The following is a 15,811-nucleotide window of genomic DNA, read 5'->3' as shown; positions in this document are numbered from 1 at the left end:
AATAATGAAGAAGTCATATTTCCATATATGAGTAGCCAAAAGGTGTCACACCTTATCATCAAAACACTCTGGATTAGAGACAGTTGGAAGTCTTTCAACTTGGTTATACTATAAATTAAAGATGCCAAAAAATTATATTCTTGGTTTAATCCTTTATCCAAGTGAAAGCAAACAAAGTTTGCACCTGAAGTATTTTCAGGACTTGGCAACTCATATATAGAAGCTAATGACTTCATATCATTTGCCTTAGTAGTTCTTCTATGCCTTATAGGAGTCATTAGCTTTTATATATGAGTTGCCCAGTCCTGAAAATACTTCAGGTGCAAACTTTGTTTGCTTTCACTTGGATAAAGGATTAAACCAAGAATATAATTTCTTGGCATCTTTCATTTATACTATAATCAAGTGGAAAAACTTCCAACAACTTCCATATTTAATTCAGTGTGGCTCATAAGAGCAGACAAAGTTTCATGTTTGGACTTGCCACAAGGAAGAATAATAGATATTTTCCCACTCAACTTCTTTGCAGGCCTGTCTGTCTGCAACTCTAGCAGGAAATGTATTTCATGTGTTGTGAATGTTACACTCATGCAGGTGTGTGCACCCACTAGATTCGAGTGAAGATGAGGTTGAAGAATTTTAGAGCAGAATGCAGCAAGTAGTATACAGTATTGATGCATGCTGCCATAAAATTTTTTATCTTGATATTAGGTGATTGGAATGCAAAAGTGGGAGAAAAAAAAGAATGAGGCACTGCTGGAAAATTTGTTTTAGAACTGGGGAATGAAGCAAGAGAAAGGATGTTGGAGTTTTGTGTCGAGAACATTTGCTTTCAACAACATAAAAGAAGATTATACACATGGACCTCACCTAATGGTGAATACAGAAATCAGATCAATGATACTGTTGCAAGCAGAAGGTGGAGATGTGCTATCCAGACTGTGAGACAGATAATGAATTATTGATAGCCGAAGTTAAACTGAAATTAAGGGCTAAGAAGAAACAAAAGGACAGCAGTAGCAGATTTGATTTAAATCATATAAATGAAGCATTTAAAGTAGAAGTTGGAAAAAAATGAAAAAGTTTCGAGAAGACAGCAAAAAAATTAGAACTGTGGGAAGAAACAAAATGTACAGTCACAGAAGCAGCAAAGAAGACTAAGTAAAGCAACAAGAAAGAAAATCAAACTTCAGAGAAACAAAAAAAAGAGTTAATAGAAGTTTTTTCACTCGGCTACTACCAATTACATATTTGGTTTAATCCTTTATTCAAGTGTAAGCAAACAAAGTTTGCACCTGAAATATTTTCAGGACTGGGGCAACTCATAGTAAAGGTATAAGTTCTGATCACTTGCCTTAGTATTCCCATAATGTAAAGCACATATCCTTATGAGTATGTATAATGCTATGCATTATGGAAAGGATCACTACCCAGACCGGTTTCAACCTTTATTGAGGTCTTGTCAGTGGGAACTAGACCCAGAGCTGGTGATACTCATGTGGAAGTAATGCAAAAGTCATATCACAATATACCAGTTGCCAAAAGGTGTCAACATCTTATTATTAAAATTCTCTGGATTAGAGATAGTTGATGGAAGTTTTTTCACTTGACCTAGTACTGAAAATATTTCAGGCACAAACTCTGCTTGCGTACACTTAGATAAAGGATTAAACCAAATATGTAATTGGCAGCATAGCCAAGTGAAAAAACTTCCATCAACTATCTCTAATCCAGAGAATTTTAATAATAAGGTGTTGACAACACCTTTTGGCAACTGGTATATGGTGATATGACTTTTGCATTACTTCCACATGAGTATCACCAGCTCTGAGTCTAGTTCCCACTGACAAAACCTCAATAAAGGTCGAAACCGGTCTGGGTAGTGATCCTTTCCATAATGCATAGCATTATACATGCCTATTAGGATATGTGCTTTGCATTATGGGATACTAAGGCAAATGATCAGAACTTATACCACCTTAGAATGGATAGAACAAGAGACCTGTTTAGAAAATAAATAATGTTACAGAGAAGCTTATCTAAATTATGAGTTGTAAAAAAGTATTTTGGGAAAATGTCTGATGTTAGAAGAAGAAGAAGCAGTGAAAAACAGTTGGAAAGAGCATGTAGAGGATTTGTACAAGGAAGATAATAATATTGAAGGAGAATTTGAAAGGAGAGAATTTGTTGAGGAACCCATGATAATGAAAAGTAAAGAGATATCTGCAATGGAACAGCTGCCAAAAGGAAAAGAAGCTCCTGGAGTGTTAGTGGAATTATAGAGCGTAGCTGGGAATGAAATAGTGAATATATTGCCTGAAATTTATCAACAGGTTTGGAAGAAATATAATGGCCTAGAGATTGGGAAACATCAGTCTTCATCCCAATTCAAAAAAAATAAAAATAAAATCCCCAAGATTGTGAGAATTATAGAACCATTGCTCTAATTTCACATGCAAGTAAAGTTATGCTGAAAGTGATGAACAAAGAAAGGCTGAAGCCATATGTGAATAGAGACAATGCTACAAGTAACAGGCAGACTTTAGGAGAGGTAGAGGAACCAGAGACCAAATAGAAAACATGAGATGGATTATGGAAAGAACAAGAGAATTTCAGAAAGAAGTATTTATCTGTTTTATTGATTATAAGAAAGCTTTTGACTGTGTGGATCACAACAGATCGCAGATTGTAATGAGATCAATCAGTATACCTGAGCATCTAATTCTCTTGATAAGAGAGCTGTATGACAACCAAGAAGCTTCAAGTAAAATGTCTTTGGAGAAACAGACAGTGTTCAAGTGGGAAAAGGGGTATGGCAGGGTTGTATATTGTCACCATCTCTTTTTAATATTTATAGTGAATATGTTATGAGAATGGCTGATTTAGACAAAGATCCAGATGGAATTAAGATTGGTAGCAGAAAAATAAGTAATTTAAGATATACAGATGATACAACCCTCATAGCAGAAACTATGGAAGATCTGGAGCAGTTGATTCTATTTGTTAAGCCAGAAAGTAACAAAGCCAGGCTTAATTTAAACATCAGCAAAACAAAAGTGATTGCTTCTGGCAATTTAAATCAATTTATAGTAGAGGGAGATCAAATAAAAAATTATTGAAAGTTATGATTTACTGGGGTCCAGAATAAGAAATGATGGTAAATGCATAAATGAAATTAAGGGGGGGGGGAGGTATGTTAAACCTGAAAAAAATTATGAAAAATAGAGGTGTGCGTAAAGCCATGAAAGTCAGAATTATCAAAGCATGCTATTAAGAAGAAAGTAAATTGATTCATTTGAATTATGGGTGTGGAGCAGACTATTAAGAATCTCATAGACTGCAAGAATGACCAATAAGATTTTAGAAAGTATAAAGATAGAATGCTTCTTGGAAGTGATGATTGCTAAATAAAAGTTAATATATTTTGGTCATTATTATCCAGCAGATGAGTCACTGGAAAAGGCAGTTATGTTGGAGAAGATTAAGGGAATGAACTAACCTACAATTGCTGAAAGAAAGGACAAGAAGCTGATTGGGATGGAGAGCCTTTGTTCACAAGATCACCAAGAGTCGAATATGACTGGAGGATACATAGCAGCAAAGAAAAAAATTTTAAATTTAGTAGAACTGTTAGTCTTGGAGATTGGTTATGGTGGTGGCTTTATATCAAATAAACATTGCTAACTAAACATTATCTTAGATTAAAAGAGCCAATCTGAAGGAGTCAAATAATTTGAACGTTCTTAATCTGTTTCTATGTCCCAACAATGTCAAATGTATGCGAGTATGCTTTTTCTTTATATGATTTTATCAAAAGATGTTTTTATTAACTGCTTATATTTTGCTGAATTTCAAATCAGCATCATCAGAGCACAACACAGCTTGTATACGTGACAGTGAGTAAGTGAAACAATACAATTGTAATGGACAAAAGATCTCAAGTCCTATTTTGATCTTTAGATCTTTTGTCAATTATAATTGTATTGTTTCTCTTACTCACTCACATATACAAGCTGTGTTGTCTCTGATGATGCTGATTTGAAATTTAGCAAAATATAAGCAGCTAATAAAACATCTTTTGATAAAAGAGTTTGTTAGGTGTTGTTAATACTGTTAAAAATAAGTCGTGAATAACCATCAACACCTAAGCTTATATGTTAGATAGATTTTCCCTCATCAAAGATCGAGTTCATCAAAAGGCATGATAATTACTGGCTGTATAATAAAATGCAAATAGACATGAATGTGTGAAAGATCTACTCAATAAAACAAGAACTATGAAAGACCACAGATATATTTAAAAGTTATTTTATTAAATTAAAAAATCAAATACACAATTTGTATAGCATTACATTAAAAAAGTTTTACTTACAGGACTTTCAGCAAAATGCCTTCCACTTTTTATGCAGAGTGAGGTTCTTCTTAAAGTAGTTTCATCACCATCATCAAACACTGAAGAAAAATAATTACAACATTATAATTTATAAAAACATTAAACACTAAAGCAGCACAAATAAATATGCAGATCAATACCACAAAATTAAAGAGGGTAATTACTAACCAACAGTATACTGACTATAATCCTGTACTTTATTTATAATAGCTTCAAGATACTGATTCTTTTCCACATGCTTGGCTTGAACATGTGCACCAACCTATTAAAAAATTATTTTTAGTTTAAACAATTAGCAACAACACCAGTAAAGGTATATGTGTGTAGGGAGGAGTCAGTATTTCAAAGGAATAATAAAAAAGGGTGTTTGGTTTAGTACAGAATTAGCATTTCAATTTTATTATTATCTAAGTTAAATTTATGTGATCTGCCATTATTAGATGCACATCTTTAACTTCCATAAAGGTTTCTTCATGATGTGTGTGTACTCCAGAGTCCTAACACTTAGATTATAAGCAATCCAACGAAAATTTACATGAATACAAAAATTTAGAATTTGTGTAAATATTCAATCTACTTTAGAAATTCTGACAGTTATGGCAAGGAATATGCCATAATTGTCAAAGTCATGAACAGAGAATTAAAAAAACAACAACATAGCAATGTTTCCGTTGTCCATGGACAATAGAAACATTATGTTTGTTTTCTGCTGCTTGCATTTGTAGAAAATGCTAGCAGCAGAAAATGAAAATCAAATGTGAAAGTGAAGGGATCAAATTGGTGAGAAGTGGTATGGAAGGTTTTAGGGTTTCTACTCCAAATGTGAGAAGATTTTATATTAAAAGATTGAATGGATATGCAATTTGTATAGAGTTAACAATTGTTCAGAGGTGAAGTAACACCATCACAAAAACAGAAACTGTAATTTTTTGGATACCAGAAAGCACCATCTGCAATATTGTGTTTATGACACAAAAGATTGGCGGCTAGAATTATTGCAGGAAGAGAAATCTCATCTTGTCCAGAAATTTGGTGATCATTATTATACTGTTATTGGTAGTGATGGGCAGTAGATAGAAGTGATGGTAGTAGTGTCATCGTGTGTAGTTGGAGAATTAAGTAGTAGTGTAGACAGTGAGATGTGTGTGTGTGTAGTGGAGTAGAGTAGAGTGCCCTTCCGCAATGAGTCTCCTTGGAGGTATCATGTAATAATAATAATTATAATAATTAAAAGCAAGACTGGAAGGGTTTTGTTTTTTTGGGAAATAAGTGAATAAATACAAAGGTAATTTCTTGTATTCCTGTCAGCAAAACTTTTTTGTTTGATGAGTCATGTTGCTTCAGCAGAAACCTTACCAATGATAGAGTAGCATTTTCCATACAATAGTCCTTTCAACTAATGAAGTATAAAGGTTCATGTCAGGACTGTAGGAAGCAGATGGATTAGGGAATACTTGCCATTCATACTTTTTTTTTTTTCATAAGATCAAAAATGTCACTTTGCATTGTTATGTGATGAATGTTGGTCATTGTACGATATCTGACAAGTCAGATTCATCGACTGCTTCTTGATCCACTATCAGGTCAGATGGATCAAGGCTATCCATCTCTTCTTTCTTCCTGCATTTTTGTTTTCACAAACACTGTTTCGACTCAAGTTTTTTTTTTTTTTTTTCTAAAAAAAACTTAAGTAGTATCTCCACCTTTTCTGTCATCTTTCTCTTAGCCTTTCCTCTTCAATTTTCATTTCACAGATTCTTCTTTTTTGTATTCTTTCCAAATTCATGTTCATCGTGTGGCCAAACTACTTCAAAGTGGGAGTTCACAAACATAGTCCCATCTTTCTCTTAGCCTTTCCTCTTCAATTTTCATTTCACAGATTCTTCTTTTTTGTATTCTTTCCAAATTCATGTTCATCGTGTGGCCAAACTACTTCAAAGTGGGAGTTCACAAACATAGTCCCAGAAGATTCCTAATATACATTATAATATATCTTATTCTCTCTTTCTTTGTTTTTGTCAATACTGTCCTTAAAACTCATTTCCACTGCTTGTATTCTACTTATATCTGTTTTTTGTTAGTTTCATTGTTTCTGCTGCATAAGACAAAATACGCAAAAAGTAACTTCTGTTAATCAAAAGTTTATACTTCAGTGGAACTTCGCCATTCCAACTTATTTCACCAGTTAAGATTATTTCACCAGTTAAAAAACTTCTCCATATCTATACTTCCAACATTAGAAATTACACTTCTAAAATATCTGAAGTTTTCACTACACTTTAAAAGACCCAGTGAATCTAACACCATTAACCTGTACATTTATTCTACATTTTGCAGCTAAGCTCTCATTCTTTCTACTATCAATATAAACAATCCTGGCATGTTGCAAATGTTGGTATTATTAAATGTCTACATATAAATATGGAAAAAAAAATTAATTAATTAAAAAAAAAAGGTGCCAATGAGAGAAGATAAGCTGTATGAATCACCCTAGATGTGGATGGTGAATTTCATGGTATGCTTAATCAGCTTGCCAGAGGACCAATTAGTTAAGTGTATGGTTCACTAACTGTTTATCTCTGAATTAAGTTGGCTGGTCTAAGAATGCAATGATGGGACTGGATTTTATCTGGGTGCTTGTTTTCCCTTTACAAACATAAAACTGACCTTAAACAAACATAGTTAATTATAATAATAATAATAATGATTTACTACTTTAAAAGAAATTGTACTGTATTAGAAAAAAAAAAAAAACATCATACTGTTACCCTAAGATTTCCACGAATTTGATCATCAGTAACAACTGCAGTTCCTTCACTGTTTTTGAAAGTAACCTGCAAAAGAGACAAATTAAGGAATCAAGATTAAATATAATTAAGTGATAAGTAAGTTTAAATATAAATGAATAAAGCATGCACTTTATTGAAATACAATTTCTAAGTTCTCTTACGAACCATACACATATTGATGTTTCAAAGTGCAACCAATTTGCAATTAAATTATCCTTTGTTTTTTGCATAAACCAATGATAAGGCTTATTATTCATTTGAATATTTCATTATTTACTAAATGATGATATCATAATGAATAAGCTTGGTATCAGAATCTTTCTCCAAAATTTTTAAAAGTTTCTGATCACAAGGTGGTGATGATGATAATAACAATGTTCATAACACTACCCATGAACCATGCTAAAATACAGCTTCCAATTCAGCTTCCTCTTCCAATTCAAAACTTGTCAACTGAATTGATGATTTTCATTGGTAGTGTGACAAGGTAGTCCAGATTTATATGCTTGTTTATTTGCAATTCCCTAAAATGCTTTAAAGTGTGAGGGGATTTCAAATGGAAGTGATCACCATTTAGTCATGAGCAGGATAAAATTGAATTTCATATTGAAAAGAAGAACATGTAAGAAAGTTTTAAAGTGAATAAAAGTTGAGCATCTCTCAGATGTGAACTGTAGACTAAAATACACAAACATTATTCAATAACAGGAATCAAACCATGGAGATTCAGTGGCAAGCCCTGAAGAAAAAAAAGATTGATTCAGCCAGAGAGACATGTGGTGAGGTTGTTTATAAGGATAGAAAAATCAGAACTCCATGGTGAACACAGAAAGTTAAAGAGGTGGCGAATGAAAAGAAGATAGCATATCAAGAGTTCCTGGCAAATAAAAGTCTGTATTCTCTAAGAACTCAATTATACATTGAGTTCTTAGAGAATACAGAGACAAATGTAAGAAAGCTAAACGCTGTATAAAACTAGCTAAACAAAAGTCATGGGAAGACTTTGGTAAGAACGTAGAAAATAAATATCAGGAAGGTGACAAAATATTCTGGAGGCTGTTGAAAAAGCTCAAAAATGGAGGAAGAGTACTGTGAAAGGAATTAGAGATGATAAAGGTGACATGAAAACTGGAGAAAAAAATATCATTGAGGTATGGTGTAAATATTTGAAAAATTGTTAAATGAAACAAACAGTGACAGCACAGTGGTAAAAAACACTCAACAGGAATACATATCTATGCTTAAAGTAGAAAAAGCCATCAAAAGCCTGAAATGGGGAAAGGCAGCTGGAGTAGATGATATTCAACCAGAAATGCTTAAGTATTGAGGTATAAAAGTCTTGCAGTGGCTGCACTGCATAGTTCAGAAAGCCTGGACAGAGAGGGATGAATACCAGATGATTGGAGTAGAGCTCTCATAGTACCCACATATAAAAATGGAAAGAAAACTGAATGTGAGAATTACAGAGGTATTTCACTATTCAGGGAAATACCTCTGTAATTTGTGAAGAAGAAGCGGAATTCAAGCCAAATAGACACTGTCCGGATCAGATTTTCACTTTATGACAAGTAGTTGAGAAATTGTGGGAATATAACAAAGATCTGTATTTAAGTTTTGTAGACCTGCAAAAGGCATATGACAAGGTGTCAGGAGAAATGATATTCAAAATGCTATAGTTATATGGTGTCAATGGACATTATATCAAGCAATACTTAGTCTTTAAGTTGTAAGCCAGCAGTTAGAATTGAAGGCAGTACAGGAAGATGGTTTAATGTTAAATCTGGTGCGAGACAAAGATGTACATTATCCCCTATGTTATTCATTATCTATATGGATCACGTTATGAAGGAAAGTGGTATTAAACATGATATCAAAATTGGAGATGTTAATGTCAGCTCTCTGCTTTATGCGGATGATGTTATACTTCTAAATAAATCCGCTACAAGTCTGCAAAATTCCCTGAGAAAATTGAATAACTGTTGTAATAGATATGGAATGAAGGTCAGCAATAAAAAGACAAAGACAATGAAAATAGGCAGAATTGTTGAAAATGTCAACTGCGTTGTGAACGGAGAACCTGTGAAACAAGTAAAACATTTCAGCTACTTAGGCACGATTTTTAGTGAAGATAGTAAATTGAATTTGGAAATAGACAACAGAATCAACAAAGCTGGTATGGTAGGAAGTGAATTGAATAAATTCATATGGAATAAGAGAGAAATTAGTCGGAACACTAAATTAGCTGTATACAAGACAGTGTTCAAACCAATTTTAACTTATGGATGTGAGAGCTGGGTTAGAAGTAAAACACTTGACCAAAGACTAGAGACCACATATATGAGAGTCCTGAGAAAGATTAAAGATGTGAACAGATGGCATCAATGGCAATATCATATTAAAAACGAGGATATTAGGAAAGAACTTGACATTGTTAGCATCCAAGAATTTGTTAGCAGAGTTAATCTCAAGCGGTATGGTCACTTAAACAGAGGAAAGATTAGCAAGACAATTATTCTCTGCCAGCTTGGCAGGAAAAAGACCCAGAGGAAAACCAAGATATAGGTCAACTGATACAGTAAAAAATGTCTTAGAAGACAGAAATATAAGATCTGATAATGTTGGAGTCTTGACAGATAAGAGATTGATTTGGAGGAAAATTGTTGAGAGGAAGTTAGTAATGATGTAAGTTCTTCATGTAGTATTATCATAATATCCTGTACACCCCTTGAGGTACATGTCAAGAATTTGAAAATGCTGTACAAAGAATTCTGTAATTATGTAAATTTAAGAACGCAAGCAAGATGAGATGATATCTAATCCAGTATAGTAAAAACCAAGGCCTTATGTTAAATCAGCAGTGAGTGTCATTTATAAAAGATTTACACATTAATGAATTAGGCTATGAGACGAGGTATCCTATATCTTGTAACAATGAACCATCTCATTTCTATCCTATATCTTGTAACAATGAACCATCTCATTTCTATGTTGAGCATCTGCTGCATGTTGAAGGAATTAAAAAACAACAGTCTGTAATTCAGAAATATCTTTGTAAAATACTTCTTTATATTTGTGTTTTGTCTCAATCTGAAGAAGTACTCAACAGGACTGTACAAAACCAGTCATTTTATTAGGGTTTTTTTTTTTTTTAAGCCGGTAATCAAGTTAAAAATATGGATAGAACAAACCATGGAAATTTCAACAAATTAAAGCTTTTCATTATCTTGAGAGATAATGAAAAGAGACAATGCTCCATTCTATTTGATTATGATAGTTTAAAAGTCAAAGTCAGATAGCTGGAAGGAGACCTCCACATCACCTTTAAGAAATGCAGTAAGCATTCCAACTTCTTATCTAATGTGCAATCCTCACTTACATGGTGTGTCCCATTAGTAAGGATCCACTGGCTACTGAAGGAAAGAGGACATGCTGGCAATCTGGGAGTTAGAAGACCAAACTATTCTCTGTATTAGTTTAAACCAGAAATACATGTGATGATACAACATGATGAGATTTCATGCCAACTGTTTTCATCAGAGAACCAGAGCGAACAATGAAACTTCAGCTACTAGAACAAATCTGACATCAGCAGAACTGACACAAATCATCAACAAAACGTTTATCAATGGAAAAGAAACTGAACATGCAGAAGAACTTGAAAAATACTTGGCATTACTGAAACAAAGAAGACTAAAACAAGTGAGATCCTACTGAATAATAAATATAGCATGTTGCATTCAGACAATAATGATCATGGAAAGGGAAACAGTAGTAATAGCATGCAACACCAAACATGAAAATAAACTTCTTGACTGAAAGGCCATTTCAAGAAGTTATACAGATAAACTTCAAAATGGGAAAATAGACAATGAAACATTTGAGTCAATGGTACCACTAATTGTTTTTTGCCAGCAATCAGGTTAAAAATATGGATATGTACTCTTAAGGAAGAAGTGGAGGAATATAGCAGGCAACTCACATAAAGACAATGTAAAAAGTGGTTCTGGTTAAAAATCTAAACAGCAGAGTAGAAAATGAATCCCATCAGGCATATTAAAACATTTGGAGAAAAGAGCAAAACCTAATAACAATGTTAAACGCATTGTGGATTTCTTCTCAGGATTTGGACTAGTCATTACCAACACCATGTTCCAACATAAAAATACATACAAGTTCATGTGGAGAGAATAAAAAAATAAATAAATAAATAAAAATACAAAAAGGCTCACTGACTATGTGATTGCTGATAGTATCTTCAAGTTGGTCAGAAAATGTGTCCAAAGGACTTGAAACTAGAAGTAATCATCACTTATTTTTAAGTAGGATAAAAATGAATATCACATTGAAAAGAACAATATATAAGAAAGTTTTAAAAAAGAATTAAAGTTGAGCAGTTTTTACAAGTAAACTGTACTCTGAAATATACAAACATTATTCAGTTCAAAAAAAACAAGAACTAAACTTTGGAGTCTAAGTCGCAAACTCTGAAAAAAAAAAATAATAATAAATAAACATTGATTGATTCATCTATGCAGGTATGTGGTGAAGTTGTCTGCATGGATTATATATATATATATATATAGTAAGCATTCCAAAAGCTTCTAGCAAATCAGTTGACAATTTTGTGAATGCTTATAATATAGAAGAAAAATATCAGGAAGCTGAAAATATGTTCTGGAGGCTATTGCAAAAAGCATTGAAATGGAGGGAAGAGTAGTGCAAAAAAGGAATCAAAGATGACATGAAGACTGAAGATAAAAATATTATAGATGTGAATTATTTTGACAGACTTAAATGAAACAAGCAGCCCTCACTGCTTGTTTCATTTAACATCTTTCATAGTAGTACATATTAATACTTGAGGTAGAAAAAGATATCAAAAGCTGGAAAATGTGGAAAGACAGCTGGAGTAGATGATATTCTATCAAAAATGTTCATATATGGGGTAAAAGTTTTGCAATGGCTATAATGAATAATTCAGAAGGACTGGTTAGAGGGTTGAATTTCAGATGGTGTATGTAGAGTTCTCATAGGACCTATGTAAAAAATGAAAAATAAAACTGAATGTGAAAATTACAGAACAATTTCCCTACTGATTATACCAGTTAAGATATAATCAAGCATATCTGAGAAGATGATTGAGAACACAATTGGAAGCATACCTTGCAGACGAGCAAACAGGATTTAGGAAGGATAGAACTACAATTCAACAGATTTTGACAATGAGGTTAATAGCAGAGAAAGCTAGGAGAAAAAACAAAAACATATATACTTGCTTTGTTAATTTTCAGAAAGCATTTGATAGTATTGACCAGAAAGTGACATTAGCAGTTCTGGAATCCTATGGAATTGATAAAAAACTAATAGCTATATTAAAAGATGTTTACCAGAATGCAGTTGCAGCAGTTAGAATAGGTGATGATTTAGGGAAATGGTTTAAAACAAGCAGAGGTACTTGACAGGGAGACCCAATATCACCAAGCATTTTCATCGCACATTTAGAAAGAGCAATGGATAAAATGAAAGAAGGTGCCAAAGGAATATCTGTACACGGAATGAGAATTAACAATCTGAGATTTGCAGATGACATTGTTATTATTGAAGAAGACGAAAGAGAACTACAAAAAAACACTGAAACTGTTAAATGAGGAAGGGAAGAGATTTGGGCTTGTTATGAACTTTGAAAAAACAAAGACAATGGTATTTGGTGAGAAGGACATGAAACAAAAGATACAAGTGGATGGAACTGATATAGAAAATGTAGAACAATTCACATATTTGGGAAGTAAACTGACATATGACTTGGACTGTAAAAAAGAAATAAAGATCAGAATTGCAAAGGGAAGAACAAATCTGAGGGCCATGGATAGCATCTGGAAAAGTAAAGTGATCAGTCTGCAAACAAAACTAAGAATATTGGAAACATGCATCTTCAGCGGTGTACTGTACGGATCTGAAACATGGGTAATTAAATAAGGAATCAAGAAAAAGAATTTTGGCATTTGAAAGAACTTGTTATAGGAAGATTCTAAGAATAGGATGGGTACAGAAAATCACCAATGACAAGCTCTATCAGAAGATACAACCAAAACAGAATCTAATGCAGAAGATTATAAAACGAAAGCTGCAATTATTTGGACACATCTGTAGAATGAACGAGGACCGGAAGATAAAGACATTTATGTATGGTATTTTGGATGGTTTAAACAGAAGAGGTAGACCATACAGAGAATGGATAGACGATATAAAAGACTGGTGTGAAATGGGTGTACAAAAACTGCGACACTGTGCAATGGACAAAGAAAGGTGGAAGAAGATAGTGAAACAGGCATCAGACATTAACGGGCAGTGAGCCCATGATTCGTGATGATGATATCTGAGAAGAGGTTGAAAAATATTGTAGAAGGGAAAATTAAAGAACAACAAATAGAATTTAGATGATATAGAAGTTGTCACGATCAGGTTTTTACTTTATGACAAAACAGTTGAAAAATCATGGGAATATAACAAGGGTTTGTACTTTAGTTTAGTTGGCCTGGAAATGGCATATCACAACATGCTCTGAGAAATGCTTTTCAAAATGCTACAAGTATATGGGAGGAAAAGAAACATTATACAGAGCATTATACATAGGCTATATTTAAGATGTGAGTCAGCAGTTAGAATTGAAATAAATACAGGAGGATGGGCTAAAGTAAAATCAGATATAAGACAAGATTCATATTATCTCTACTCTTATTCATCATCATCAAATTCCTTACATATACTCTCAAGGAGTATACAGGATATGATAGTACTACATGAAAAATTTACATCATTACTAACTTCCTATCTGCAATTTTCCTCCAAATCAATCTGTTACCTGTCAAGACTCCAACATTATCAGAGCTTATATTTCTATCTTCTAAGACACTTTTTACCATATGAATCATTCACCTATATATTGGTCTTCCTCTGGGTTTTTTCCCTGCCAAGCAGGCAGAGAATACTTATTTTGTTAATCTTTCCTCTCCCATTCTGTTTAATTGACCATACCACCTGACATTAGGTCAGCTAACAATGTCAAGTTGTGTCCTAATATCCTCGTTTTTAATATGATATTGCCATTGATGCCATCTGTTCATGCCCATAACCCAGCTCTCAGATCGATAAGTTAAAACTGGTTTGAACACTGTCTTGTATACAGCTAATTTAGTGTTTTGACTAATTTCTCTCTTATTCCATATAAATTTATTCAGTTGACTTCCTACCATACCAACTTTGCTGTTTCTGTTGTCTATTTCCATATTTAATTTACCATCTTCACTAAAAATCATACCTAAGTAGATGAAATGTTTTACTTGTTCTGTAGGTTCTCCATTTGCAATGCAGTTGATATTTTCATGCTTCTGCCTATTTTCATTGTCAGTTTTGTTATTGGAATCTTGCAGACTTGTAGCAGATTTATTTAGAAGTATACATCATCTACAATAAAGCAAAGAGCTGACATTAACATCTCCACTTTCCTTCATAATGTGATCCATACAGATAATGAATAAAAGAAGGGATAATGTATGAGGATGGTATGAAAAGTTCTCGGCCTAACAATGAAAAACGAATTTATAATTTCGAAATTATTTTTATTTTTCAACATAATATCCATTAAGACTAATACATTTATTCCAATGATGCTCCAGCGCCATTATCCTGTCCCTGTAGTGGTTCTCAGTAAGATCTGAAAAATATCCCTCTACAGCTGCAATCACCACTTGATTCGAAGAAAAACGTTGATCAGCAAGGAATAGTTTTAGTTTTGGGAGGTAGAAGTCAGAGGGAGCCAAATCTGAGGAATAGGGTGGATATTCCAACAATTCATAGTGCAGATCCCTTAATTTTCCCATTGCCAAAACATCTGTGGACAGGTGCATTGTCCTGATGAAAGATGATTTTTTATTCTGCAAACCAGGTCTTTCCTCACGAATTTTTTCATCTAGTCTCGTTAAAAGATTGGAATAATATTCCCGGGTTATTGTTTTACTCTCTTCAAGATAATAAACAAAATGCCTTTAGCATCCCAAAACACTGATGCCACGACCTTTCTTACTGATGGAACCAACTTTTTCTTCTTTGGTGCTGAACAACCGGCTTCTGTCCACTGTTTCGGCTGCTGTTTGGATTCTGGAATGTGATGGTGAATCCAAGTTTCATCCATAGTAATAAATCGATACACAAAATCAGTTTTATTCTTGTTAAAATGCTCCAAGTACTGTTCAGAGATTTTCATGCAAGTGCGGTCTTGATGTACCATGAGCAAGTGCAGAACCATCTTGCGCAAAGCTTTGTCATATGCAATTCTTCATGCAAAATATATCCTACACGTTCTTTTGAAATGCCTATAGTCTCAGCAATTTCACTCACTTTGACTCGCTGGTCATCCAATACCATATCATGCACCTTGATCAATGATTTCTGGTGTTGTTACACTTTTTGGATGTCCTTCACATGGATCATCTTCAAGGCTGGTATGGCCATGTTTAAACTAGGCAGCCCATTTCTTAATTGTCGAAAACAAAGGGGAAGAGTGTCCATAAGCTTTTATGAACTTCAAATGAATTTCTTTTGCCATTAAACCTTCTTTTACAAAGAATTT

At 33.4% G+C, this 15,811-nt stretch overlaps 1 protein-coding gene across 2 annotated transcripts in view; it reads right to left on the bottom strand.

The window, feature by feature from the left end:
* Positions 1 to 15,811, bottom strand: part of LOC150101569 (uncharacterized) — a 288,212-nt gene that overhangs the window by 223,962 nt on the left and 48,439 nt on the right. For both annotated transcript variants that reach the window (XM_090400919.1, XM_090400920.1), the window contains exons 3-5: positions 7,162 to 7,227; positions 4,562 to 4,655; positions 4,373 to 4,452 (exon numbers count right to left, since the gene is read on the bottom strand). In XM_090400919.1, coding sequence (XP_090257045.1) covers positions 4,373 to 4,452; positions 4,562 to 4,655; positions 7,162 to 7,227 — 240 coding nt within the window. The remainder of the gene's footprint in view (positions 1 to 4,372; positions 4,453 to 4,561; positions 4,656 to 7,161; positions 7,228 to 15,811) is intronic.

The sequence above is a fragment of the Typopeltis vanoorti genome, chromosome 11 (genome assembly GCF_054136105.1).
Source record: "Typopeltis vanoorti isolate ZY-2024b chromosome 11, IOZ_Tvanoo_1.0, whole genome shotgun sequence".
NCBI classification, from domain to species: Eukaryota; Metazoa; Arthropoda; class Arachnida; order Uropygi; family Thelyphonidae; genus Typopeltis; species Typopeltis vanoorti.
This window is presented reverse-complemented; position numbering and strand designations above follow the sequence as displayed.